This window comes from Mustela lutreola, chromosome 10 (assembly GCF_030435805.1).
Source record: "Mustela lutreola isolate mMusLut2 chromosome 10, mMusLut2.pri, whole genome shotgun sequence".
In the NCBI taxonomy this organism is placed as follows: domain Eukaryota; kingdom Metazoa; phylum Chordata; class Mammalia; order Carnivora; family Mustelidae; genus Mustela; species Mustela lutreola.
In genome coordinates, this window is record NC_081299.1 from 9442222 (window position 1) to 9454746 (window position 12525).

At 49.3% G+C, this 12525-nt stretch overlaps 1 protein-coding gene across 9 annotated transcripts in view; it reads left to right on the forward strand.

Moving 5' to 3' along the window:
• Nucleotides 1–12525, forward strand: part of PRDM2 (PR/SET domain 2) — a 126198-nt gene that overhangs the window by 93210 nt on the left and 20463 nt on the right. For 6 of the 9 annotated variants that reach the window (XM_059137559.1, XM_059137563.1, XM_059137565.1 and 3 more), the window contains one exon: nt 8337–8405. The exons of 2 other annotated variants lie outside the window; for them this stretch is intronic. In XM_059137559.1, the coding sequence (XP_058993542.1) occupies nt 8337–8405 (69 nt within the window). Of the gene's footprint in view, nt 1–983; nt 2483–8336; nt 8406–12525 lie in introns of those variants that run through there. One more of the 9 variants, XM_059137564.1, reaches the window with a different exon arrangement.

The window sequence follows — 12525 nt, forward strand, 5'->3', positions numbered from 1 at the left end:
TCGTCCCTTCTCTATATTTCCGCTTGCAGATTTTATTCAGGGATGATTTCATGGCACATGTTGAGAAGGAACTGCTTTGCCTTGGTTTTTTCAGTGATTTTGCTTTACTTGGTGCATTGCATATTCAAGACTTGCACCGAATTGGCCATACATCCTTTTCCTGTGTGTCTCAGCCTAACAGACTGTGATGGAGAGCTAGTCCCTAGCCCTCGGACATTTTGCATTTGAATGCCAGTTGAAGATTCCACAGTTTCTCAAGCCATGTGAATGAAGTCAGAGTTTCCCACTGACTACTGAGGGCTCAGCAGAATTTGCCAGTTGGTCATTTCCTGGAGCACAAGACATTGTGCCAGTCAGGGCGTAACAAAGACACGTGTTCCAAGTCTCCTCTTAGCACAGAGCCGCAGAGGACACCAGGCATACCACCCATCTTTAGATGGTCCTGGGACAGCTGTCAGCCCAGCGTGCTCTACTCTGTGTTGGGCTCCCCTCCCACGGTCAGTGGCAGGGGCCACCTGTGTGTTGTGGGACTGGAGCTAGAGCTTTTGCTAAGGGCTCACTTCCACCTGCTGTAAGGAGGAGAGACCAACATCTCTGGTCTTTGTAAATTTCAAGGTGTTCTTACTGTTTTATTTAATGCTTCTCTTAGAGCACTTAAAAAAAAAAAAATACTGTGTACCTGTTAAACACTTAAAGACTGAGAAGACCATGTTTTCCTGCTGGCCATGGATTGATTTAAAATACACGGTGATGCTAAGTTTTCACATACCTGGCTCTGCCACACACTGCTCCAAAGAGACCTGCTTGTGGTCCCTTCCAGCCTCTCCTAAGTTGGCTACCCAAGTTCCTGTGCACCTTCAGAGTCCTTCTGTTGCTGTCGTAATGACATTCGTGGAACGGTCTATGCACCGTTCCGTTAGCACGGTCAAGTCATGTCAGGTGCTGGGACGGTGCCATTCATCTTCAGTTTCCTTCTTTTCTAGGAGTTTCCTGTAGAAAAGCCCCCCAGACAAAGCAAACCTTAATAGGCTAAATAAAGATTGCATGCTGCACTTAAGATAAGCACTACGGCGGAGGATACGAGATCTACCACGCTCGCAAGACCAGTTGAAGTTGACTCAAAAATCCTAACACACAGAGGCACCTGGGTGGCTCAGTGGGTTAAGCCACTGCCTTTGGCTCAGGTCATGGTCTCAGGGTCCTGGGATCGAGTCCCGCATCGGGCTCTCTGCTCAGCAGGGAGCCTGCTTCCCTCTCTCTCTCTTTCTCTGCCTGCCTCTCTGCCTACTTGTGCTCTCTCTCTATCAAATAAATAAAATTTAAATAAAAAAAAAATCCTAACACACGACTGACTGTCGGCAGGCTTCTCACTGCCCTGGTTAGGGTCTGGTCTCCACTGCTTTGCCAGAGCCCAGGCACGTGCGCTGGGCTCCCGGGCGATCGGGGCACACGGAGGAAGGCATGTGGCCACGGTATTGGGGGCTCAGATCTAAGCACAGCCCTGGGTCTTGGCACACAACAGAGAAGGGAATGATTGGATGTTGTGGTTTATGATTAGTTCTCTGTAGATTTCAGGGATGACATATTCTGCGCACTCACTCTGAAATGTCTTGGTCACACACCAGCTCTTGATGCCATCTTTTAAATGAGTTCTGTACAGAGAGGCCTTTAGCTTCTCTCAGCTTATTGGTTCTTTTTGTTTGTTTTTGTTTTTTAAACAAGCAGATTGCCAGCATAATGGAGAGGAAACCAGATTGGATATGGACTTTTTTTTTTTAAATACTTCTTCCACTGTCATTTTCTTATATCCAGATGGACATTATCCTCTCCCATGATTATCTGGCACTAATTTATAACTATTATCAGAGACTATGTAGCAATATATCTGCAGCCAGGATGCACCGTAGGCCTCTATAGATGTATGTGCACACGTAAGTATAAATGAACTTACATGCCAGGTTTTACACTTCGTCTCTAAAAGAGAGCAGAAAGCCCCCAAATTGGCCTTGTCCTGAGTGGATGTAAGTGTTGCTTCTCTCTGCATTCTATGCCTTCCCCTTAATTGATGACTGAGTTGGTGGAAAATGGCTTGGTTTTATTCATGTTGTTTTTGTTCTCAACTTTAAAAGTAATCTACCTCTGAAAATGTGCAGTTCGATGCTTGTTTGGTGAATTTGTGCCACTTTAACCCTTTCGCAACCATTCCTGTTTTGTTACGTTTCTGTTATGGGGACTTTATGTTGAAATGTACAAAGCATTTGTAGCAGTTTAAAAATAAAATATTTAAAATTATTTAAAATTGTTTTGGACACTTCAATTGTACTATATGTGATTTACGTTTTACATTTTTGTTGGAGTTGTTAACCTGAAGAGTGTTCCTGTATTGAAGTTTGCTATTAGTTATTTTATTGTTTCTTGTTGGAGAGTGATATAAAAGACTATTCTAATGAAAACATTAAAATTTACAATTTGACATACAAAAGGGGTTGTCCGTTGATTTTCACCAATATAGCCTTGAGAGAGAGAGAGAGAGAGGTTCCTTCTAGACAGACGTGTCCTTTGGTGTTCTTCCCCTTCTGGCATGAAAGAGATCGTTGGAGCTTGTTAGATGTTTTTATGCTGTTGCTAGCAAGCACTTTATAACTAGAGGGAATTCAAGTGATGAATTTTATATAATTGTAACCAATAAAACACTTTCTAAACCCTTGTGAAAGGACTGCTTTTGTATATCCTTGGGAGCAGTGAGGGAGGAAGAGGAAGGGGCCGCATACCTCGGTAGGCAGTGTGGCACGTAGGGTCCCCCCCAGATGACCCCTCTTCAGTCGTCCTCTTTGGCCTTCACCGGATGTCGGTTACACGGCTTCCATCCCAGTGAGCGGGTAGACGCGCAGTCGGGACGGTGGCGCACGGTGGTACTGAGAAGCACCTGGTGAACTTACTTTGTGGAGAGGGAAATAAAGGATATCATGTGTGGGATCTCCGCTTCCTCCTCTGTGCCTGTTAACAGTTTACTTTGGGGTCTTTTCGTTTTAAGAGTCCCCGGAAGAATGAAACCAGTCGTAACGTTTGCATTAAGCTTATGTGGAATTGCTGTGCTTTTTGTTTTTGAAAATTAAAAGCGGTTGTATATAAGCAGTTCCATAATGTCCTCCACCGTAGCACTTGCTTTTCTCATACTTCGTTTCTGTGTGTGTGACTGCATCGGGGCGACAGTGGTGAAGCCGGAGGTGATTAGCCTCCCTTGGCCACATAGTCCCGTCTCTGGCTTATGGTGCTTAATGGTGCTCTGCTGTTACAGAGACCGGGGTGGAGACAGGTGTGGAGGAGGAGGATCCCTTGATTTAAATGTTGTGCTAAACTGGGCACTCAGCTGACCCAGTGCCCTGTTGATGAGTTGGGCCTTGTGCCTTGTGAGGTCGAGATCGAGCACTGGGCTGGGGCGGAGAAGTGGCTGGGGCCGTCATGGCTCAGGTGCTCGCCATTCATCCGTCCCTTCATGTGTCAGTGAACAGGCATCTGACAGGTCCCGTCTGTGTCCCTGTTGTGGGTGGCTTCACCTTGGGCAAGTTCTTTTACTTTGTGGATCTTAGTTCCCAATCTGCTTAGCAGGGAATGGGCCAGATAGTCTGTCTCTCTGTTTTCCTGCCAGAAGGAGGTCTTTTTCTACCGGGTTTGGTTATGTGCAGACTGCGTCACTGGACTGAAAGAGCAGGGCCAGGTCTGGCTCCTTGGGATCCGGGTGCTGACAGCAGGGCTCGAGCGCAATAGGTGTGTGGACACTGACTCAGTGGCAGAGTCCCCAGGAGGTCCAGTAACTCCCACCCCACCAGGAACAAACTGCCCCTGGTCTGGTTGCTTCTACCCTTTATGGAGTCAACATTTTAAAAAATTCAAAAGGCTAGTAATTGAAGCCGTACGTTTCTGCTCTTTTGAAGCGCCTCTCACTGTTTCTGATTACAAACCCTTCCCTGGGCTGGCTGTTTGAATTTGGTTTATTCAGGTGCTTTCTAGCAAGATGTTGTGCAGAATCACATGAGTTTATCGAGCACCTGCCATATGCCAAGGCTGCGTTCGGGTGCCTGGGCTACGTCAGTGGACCAGAATCCCGGTCCTTGTAAGTTCTTACATTTGCTTGGTGGTCTCACCTGTTTATATGTAATATCGAAAACCTCACTCTGTCACAGTTCTCCAAAGGCTGGGTAGTCAAGAAGATGCCTCTGGCTTCATATTTGAGGGTGGATATCTGGAGGACTGCCATCTTGTAATACGTTCAAGTGACCCTACTGAAATGATGGCTCTTTTCCTGCATTTGATACTTGGGTGGATTTTGATTTGCTGTCATACCTTCAGACGGATTGACCTATATCCATAAAAGAATTGTAAGTGGCACTTATCCTTGAAAGTGGATTGCCTTGCAGGCGAGCGAGAGAAAGGCCGCCTTGGATACCAAGGCCACATTTAAGGACCAGGCTGGTGGTTCGAGGAAGTGGTTTGCCATTTGTCCTAGTTTAGGAGACCCGGTGGCCTGTGGCCTGTTCCTACCTCATGCCACCGGCCCTGCTGCACCCACTTCGGGATCTCATCTTTCAGTGACTGTCCTCCTGAAGCACCATGGAGGGGTTCATTCTAGAGTACAGAGAGGGATCCAGTTGTCCCTAGAGACTCTGCAGGGCATGCGGCAGTGGCTGGCGCGCTGGTTAGGCGACCCACGTGTGTCTTGCGCAGTGCTTCTCTGACAGCCCAGAGCAGGGGCTGAGCTCCCAGCTCCAAAGCCTTACAACCAAGCTTCTAATTTAGACCGTGGGTGGGGCTGGGTCATCTGTAGTTGAAAGCCCCCCGGTAATTTCTGTGCAAGTTGCAGACTTCCTGAAGTGAGGCGGAAGAAATGGTGATGAATGTGTGTGCCTCATGGCTCAGGCACTTGTGTGCTCCCCAAAGTCTAGGTGCTGTGTTTCTGCCCCATTTTTCTGAAGGGCGGGGGGTTGGGGGTGACCTGGGAGTTGGGGGAGTAAGGGACTATTCTGAAGCCAGGCTTGAGCCTTGGGCTGTAGGAAAGCATGTGTACTTCATGGGAAGAAGAGGGGATAGGCCTTGAGGGGAAGAGGAAGCCTGGCGGTTGTGTGGATTCTTAGCCAGTATTCCAAGGTCACAGCCCCTGTTGGGTCCCTCCTTCCGGGTGCCCTGACCTTTTTTTGGGAGTTTGCCTACAAGATGCGGGACCTTTAAGTACACAGTGCTAGGAGATAAAAAATACACAGTAGGAGCAAGGTCTAGATTGGTGGGCATGATGACCTTCATATGACTGTTAAAATTCTTTTTAGACAAAATGAAAAGAGTATCAAATAAAAGATTGGATGGAACAAAGCTTGAGGTTTGAGTGGGTGCGACACTGGCCCTATGGCCCAGTCTCCTTTTCAGGGACCGCCCAGGCTTCCCCACCATGTGCCTCCCACCCACGTCCTGCTTCCAGCCCCACGGTGCAGCCCAGCTCTTCTTCCACCTCCCGGCCATGTGTTCCTTTCTCTTCCAAGGGGTTTTAGAAATGACCTGATAAACCTCGTTAAGTTTGATAACAGCTTTCTAATGCTTTTTGTGCCGTGAGGGACTGTGCTAATAAGTAAACATCATTCAGACTTGACTCTTGACTGTAACACCTTGAAGTTGGTATCGTGTGCAGTTGGGGACACAGACCCCCGGTGGGGGTTGGAGGGGTGATTTTTCTTTTTTTGTGTGTGTGGTGGGGAGGTCCTACCAGTCTCAAGTAGCAAGTTGGGATTTGAGCTGCCTCCAAGCTGTGCCATCCTGTTGATCATTCTTACATATATTTCTTTCTTTTTTTTTTTTTTTTAAGATTTATTTATTTGACAGAGAAAGCACAAGTAGGCAGAGAGGCAGGCAGAGAGAGAGGGGGAAGCAGGCTCCCTGCCGAGCAGAGAGCCCAATGTGGGGCTTGATCCCAGGACCCTGAGACCATGACCTGAGCTGAAGGCAGAAGCTTTAACCCACTGAGACACCCAGGTGCCCCTTATATATATTTCTTAAAGCTTCATTTCCTTTCAATGTAGAATATAGGCCTTGATACCATCTCTGTCCAGGGTTCGTGGCTTGGGGAACAAGTAGAGTCAGCACTGTGGGAAGGGAGTCTTCTGGTGCAGCCAGGAGTGCACACGGTCAGGAGCTGGCCCGCAGACGCACGTCCGTCCGTCTTCACTCTGACCGTGGAATACACCTCTGCCGGTTGCAGACCTTGCAGCTCTGACTGGCTTTATAGGTCAGTCTGCTTAATCACGAAAAATCTGCTTAATAGAAACCAAGCTTGTTAGAGTAATACCCTTTGGTTTTGAAAGTGGTCCTAAGGAAGGGGCTGGGGGGTCATTGGGTGTCCTGCTCAGATGTCACTTGAGAAGCTTGCGTTCACCCAGAAGGATAGTTGATCCGGGCTTGCCTTCCCACCCCAGCCCCGTGGAGAGCAAAGGGTTAAGTTTCTGCCGGTAGTTGTTTTTGAAGCATAGGATTAGAGCCTGGAGGGTATATGTAGGTTTTATTTACTTTCTGGATTAAGAATAAGAATTGGGGAAAACCGTCATGACTCTGCATTGCATTACATGCAGTTGGAAAAAGGATATTCTGTTGTGAGCCATGAAGGTGGTCTCGGAAATCCTTTTTTTATAAGAGAAAACCTGCTGGAACCGTTGGGATAGTAGCATATGTACACGCTTCTGTCTTTTGCCTCACTTGGACCGGCTGGATTCCATTTCAACTGCCTCCTCCAGTTGTTAAGCTTCTGCTCTTGGCTCAGGTCATGATCCCAGGGTCCTAGGATCAAGCCCCATATCGGTCTCCCTGCTCAGCAGGAAGTCTGCTTCTCCCTCTCCCACTCCCCCTGCTTGTGTTCCCTCTGTCTGTCTCTCTCTCTGTCAAATAAATTAATAAAATCTTAAAAAAATTTTTTTTAAATAAAATAAAAAAAAAAAAGAAAGTGACCTGAAATTGAGATGGATATTCCAGAAAAGTATTTTATGTAAGTATTTTATGGAAGAAGTTAGTGCCTAAATGTGCCTTCCTGTGTCCAGCTAGTCAGCCACCACAGGAAGGCAAAGCATCCGCCCAATGAGGGGGGGCATCTCACTGATGAAAGAAAGCTACGGACGGATTTTAAAGTACGAGTTTATGGCTTGAGTCTGCGCACATTTAAGCGAGGCGTATTTTCGTATCCGTCCGTGGTTGGACACGCACCTGCAGTATAATCTGAAATTGTGCTTGGATAACTACCAAGTCCTAGTGTTAAGTCTAAATAGAAGTTTTAAATAGGAATCATTAAAAAAAGACCTGGCATCTGTGGTACAGGTAAGGTAATAACCCAAGGGGATGTAGACCTTAGGATACTGGTTGTGGCAATTTTAATTTTTAATTTAAAAGTAGGACTTTAAGATAACTGTGTGTGTTTTAGTATTTAATAATTGCCCAGAATATACTATTTTAATATTCTCAGTTTGAGTGGAGTTGTTTGACACTCATATGGATTCGATTTTTCCCTTGTAGGAACATTCCCCTCTCACTTGCTGTTTATAAGTGCTTGCAGACCTTGCCAGGCCAGCTCGAGTTTAGGAACATTTTCAGATGGCTTCTATTTCCAAGCTATTATTGGACTTGCGAACTCAGGCACATTCTCCTGTAGTGTTTTAGTGGGCCAGCCATTCAGAAAACCTCTTCAGTGGCCAGTGTGGGTCATGAGGCGTTGGGCTGCAGGTCTGACGGACTCTCCCTGTGCCCCAGGCCCCGAGAAGGACCTGGGGTATAGCTGGCCGCCTCGGGGGAGCAGGGGGCGTGGGTGCTCCTGGCCAAGCTCGTGGGCCAGCCCCGTTCTGAGTGCTTTGCTGGGCTCACCTGCCTGGAGGGAGACGTGAGGGAGAGAGCGTTCTCATTTACAGATACATGGACCAAACGTGAGGGGCATCAGCCCCTGGATTATGTCCCAGCACTGTAAGTGGGGTCCCCAAACTGGCCATGTGATTGCCGTCTCTTCACCACAGTGACTCCACCCACTTCATGGTGCCCCTCAGTGTTCGAGGCTGTGGTGTCTCCCAGATGACTGATGGTGACGTCGTCGCGCCAAGGGCGGTTTTGCTGCAGAGTCTGTGTACCACAGTGGCAATAAACCTCGGCCTTGAGCCCTTGTGCCCTGGGTCTTCGTCCCCTTCGGTACCACTTGTAACCTAGGTGGGCCTACCTGACCACCTCGCCTGTACACTCACAAATAAATCTTGGGGGGGAAAAAAAAGCAGGGGGACGGGTGCCTGAGTGACTCAGTCTAAGTGTCCAACTTTTGGTTTCAGCTCAGGTTGTGATCTCAAGGTCCTGAGACTGATCCCCACGTCGGGCTTGGTGCTGAGCGTGAAGCCTGCGTAAGATTCTCTCTCTCTCCCTGTGCCCCTCCCACACCCTCCCCTGCTCTCAATAAATCTAAATAAATCTTTAAATAAATCAACCTTTAAATCAGTCAATAAATCAATAAAATAAAAGCACAAGCAGTTTCTGCAGGAGCTCTTCCAAAAGCGCCACAGGATCACCATTCAAGTCCCACCTTTTCCACCCGGGCTGGCTGCCAGGCCGTTGGCCTCTTTCGTGGGGCGGGGAGAACTCGCCACCACCACCCCAGCCACTGGCTACTGAACCCTTATACTAAGCATACGGCCCGCCTCCTTGGGACATAGCAACCTGCATAGCAACCTTGAATTTGCCTGCAGGTTGGTCCTACTTTTAAAGGCTGTGGAAGAAAAGGATACCTTCATGGCAGCTGACAGACATCAGTTTCTGTTAGTCCTAGAACAGATGGTTTCTACCTTTGGTGAGATTAGAACGTCAGTCAGAATTTTAGAAAACTCCTAAAGCCTTTGTGGGTGGTCGTCTTCCCTCCATGGGGCCCACCCTGGCCTCCTGGGAGGCCCTCATGGGAGCAGTGTGGGCCCACGTAGGGCTTCAGCCTAGAGTGGCCAGCCATGACCACGCATGAATGGAATTCAAGGTTCAGAATTCTCCAGTGGCCTCTGGCCTTCCCTGAGGGATAGTGTGGTGCAGGCCAGCAGTGGCCTGGTTTTGAGGTTTCACTGTGATTTCATTGAAGGCAGGCAGTGGGATGTAGGTAAGGGCATTGAACAGCTCTGGGCCTGGAGCTGCTGAGCAGTTGTCACCTCCTCCAAGAAGCCTTCCCAGACCATCGAATTGGAAATACTGCCCTTGGCCCTCTCCATCTCCGTACTCTGCCCTCCTGTTCTTGGGGACACTTAACCCTAGTATACATTCTTACTACCGGTTTGTCCCATGTGTTTACTAGAATGGACATTCTGCCTGGGAGGCTGGACCTTGGAGTCGTTCCCTGCTGCATTTCCAGCATCTCTAGCAGTGCCGGGCACATAGTAGCCACTGAATAAATACTTGACTGACTAAAAGATTTGAATCTTGGGTTTATTACTTACCAGCTCCGTAACCTTGGACAAATGACTCAAGTGCTCTGAGCCCCTGTTTTCCTTTCTGCAAAATGACAGTGGTGATTCGACAGCAAAGGCTGGTTGTGAAGACAACGGATGAGCCCATGAGGACCACCCATGCCGCCTGCCGTAGTAAGGGGCTTCGTAAACCATAGTGGCTATGCGGTTCCTGAAAGATGCCCTCTTGAATGTCCACTGTGGCCCGTGCTCAAAGGTGACGTGCCACGCAGGAGATTTTATACGCTGGCACACTTTGCAGTAGCTGGAACACTGATCGTGCCCTGCCTCTGCCCAGAGAGAAAGCTCTCTGGTGGCGAGGAGTTGCCGGTCCTGCTGCCACCGACCCCTGGGCCTTTGCTGCGTCCGAGCCAGGCCTGAGCGACTTCCTGTCCTCGTCAGGCACTCCCACATCAGAGATAAAGGGAAGGAGCTATCAGACAGGGTAGCTGTTGTTCAAATCAGGGTGAGGAAAAAGCACATTGTAATTTTATCACCTCTCCACATAATGTTATTTCTCTTGGTTTGGAATTTCAAACCCAACATGGAAATTTTTAAAAAAGTCAAGTTCAGAGGAAAACCTTCATTAGCTCTGTGTAAAGTCATGAAAACCCAATCGAACCCCAGTTCATTGAAGTAACAGTAGTGTACAAATGATCGCTGTTTACTTTCAAGGGTCTGCTAGCCATCGTTTTCAGGGCTTTTCAGCTCTTCTCCCCTGTGATCATTACGTCTCTACGAAGACTACCCTTTCGTGTTCTCCCATTTTACAAGTGGGGACACGTCACACATCGAGGTGAGGCCATTAGCCCGAGGTCACGGCAGTGTGGCTCCATCTCCGGCAGGAGTCTGGTCCCCCTCTTCCCCGCTGATCTGGGAGTGAGGCCCCCATCCTTCCTGCGGCTTCCTGCAATGGCTTGTCCTTTATGAAGCAGGGAGGAGACCGGCCTTACTTGCCCGTGTGTTGACAAGAAGCACCTGCTACCACAGAGGTGCTCCAGCGGAGGAGGCAGACCGAGCCGCCGACCAGGCCGGGTCCCCAGTGGTATAGCGTGCTCCCAGGAGACAGGGCTGTGTGCTTGCAGCTAGGCCTGCGGTTTGGCCCCATCGCCACCGGAGCTGACCCGGGTGCTGACTGGTTCTGACAGTCAAACCTTGCTTCCTAGTGGCCCCACTTGTCCCTGTCTTCCCCAGTCACGGTTGGCAAGTGGGTTTCCTTAGGTGCGTGGGAGGAGCTGCTCGGTGCTTACAGGCTTGCCTCAGAGGTGGGGTTGCGCTTGGGGACGCAGGGCCGGGCTCAGTGCCTGGTGTCCACCTCAGAAGCAGGAAGGAGTGGCGCTGCCGGGAGTGGGCTGCCTCTGGTCCTAGCGCTCTGCCACTTCCCTGATGTTGGAGACTACACTGGGCAGAATTTCACCTCTCATGGAAGGCTCCAGGTAACCAGGGACTTTGTCGTGAAAAGGTGATGCTCTTCGAGACAGTCCAGGCATGGACGGGAATGGGTAGCCTGTGCGCGCTCCTCCCATGGCCAAGGTGTGCCGCTTCTCTTCTCTTGGCCTAATGGCTGCCCTCTGTGTCTGGGGATGTGCTTGATTCAGTGTGACGTACACAGCGGTGGTCGACTCTGCAGGGAAGTCAGGGCTCACCCATCTCGTCACGTGGCACACGGGCTGGTGCACCTACACGGTGAACTTCCTCCCTTACCTCCAGATCTTGATCCAGAAGCTTTTCAGAATTCTCGGATAACTGGTGCCTAGGATTGTAGGTGTTTATGCCTATCTTTGTCATCTATATCTAGACTCTTGATTGAAATATACCAGCAAGTTTGGTGAAAACCTATGTTAACTGCTTTCGTGTAGGAACCAGCCTTTTCTTTTTTTCTTCTTTTTAGAGCGTGAGCAGGAGGTAGGGTCACGGGGAGGGGCAGAGGGAGATGGGAAGCCTGACCCGGGGCTCGATCTCACCACCTTAAGATATGACCTGAGCTGAAATCAAGAGCCAGATGCTTCACCCAACTGGGCCACCCACCCAGGCGCCCCCAGAACCAACCGTTTTGATGCATCTCAGTGAACCGGTGCCAGACACTGTCGTTGAAGTATGTGCTGTTGTAAATGATGTCATCGCCATCATTAGTATGCTTTTTGTGCTTAAAACTGTAAAGATCACAATATGGCCATTAGTGCCAGCTGACGCAAGTGTTTTATTAAGGCGATGTCTGGAATTGTGTCGGACAGGTGCTTAGGTGAGGTGGGGGAGTGTTTTGCTGGTCCCGCGGGCATCGTCTTCTTAGCGTCCGTGTGAGGGGCTGCATTGCCTCCTGGTGTTCCCAGGTACATGAAGGGGCCGGAGTCTGCCTCACCAGCGTGTTCCCTTGGTGGGCCACCTGCACCAAAACCCATTTGGGAGGCTTGCTTAAAATTCCCAACCTACTAAACCCTGATCTCTGGGCTGGGTCTTTGAAATCTTTGTATTTTAGCTGCTGGGCTGCTCAGATAAGTGTTAAGCAGACTCAAGAGTTCTCTGGGTCTTAAAAAGAAAAAGCACAAGGGACACGGTATCACCCCCTCGTTACTGAAATTGTTTCTGGTCTTCGTTTGAAATCTTTTTCTTTTGTTTATCAGCAGTGTCTATCCAAGCGGCGTCTGCCAGTTTTCAGAACACTTCACGTACATTTCTCCTTAATCCTGATAACCACCCCATGACGGGTAGGCGGCTCCCTAGGTGGAGACACTTCTGGGTGTCAGAGCCGTGGCGGAAGTGAGGATTCTCTGCCTTGGCCTTGGTTGCTCTTTGTGTGTCTTTCTGGGGGTGGGGAGGGAAAGATGACCCTTGGCTCTTACGTTGTGTAGCCTTGGTGCTGTGTAGTCCTGCCAGTGCGGATTCACCGGTCCCCTGCCCCTTTGCGGCACCCGGCACGCAGTCGCTGCTCCCTCAGCGTCTGTGCGAGACAAGGGGAGAAAGCCTCCAGGAATCATGGAGTCAAAATTAGACCACCCTGCTTAGCGGACCCTGACTTAGAGGACTTTTTGGCTTCAAGTGT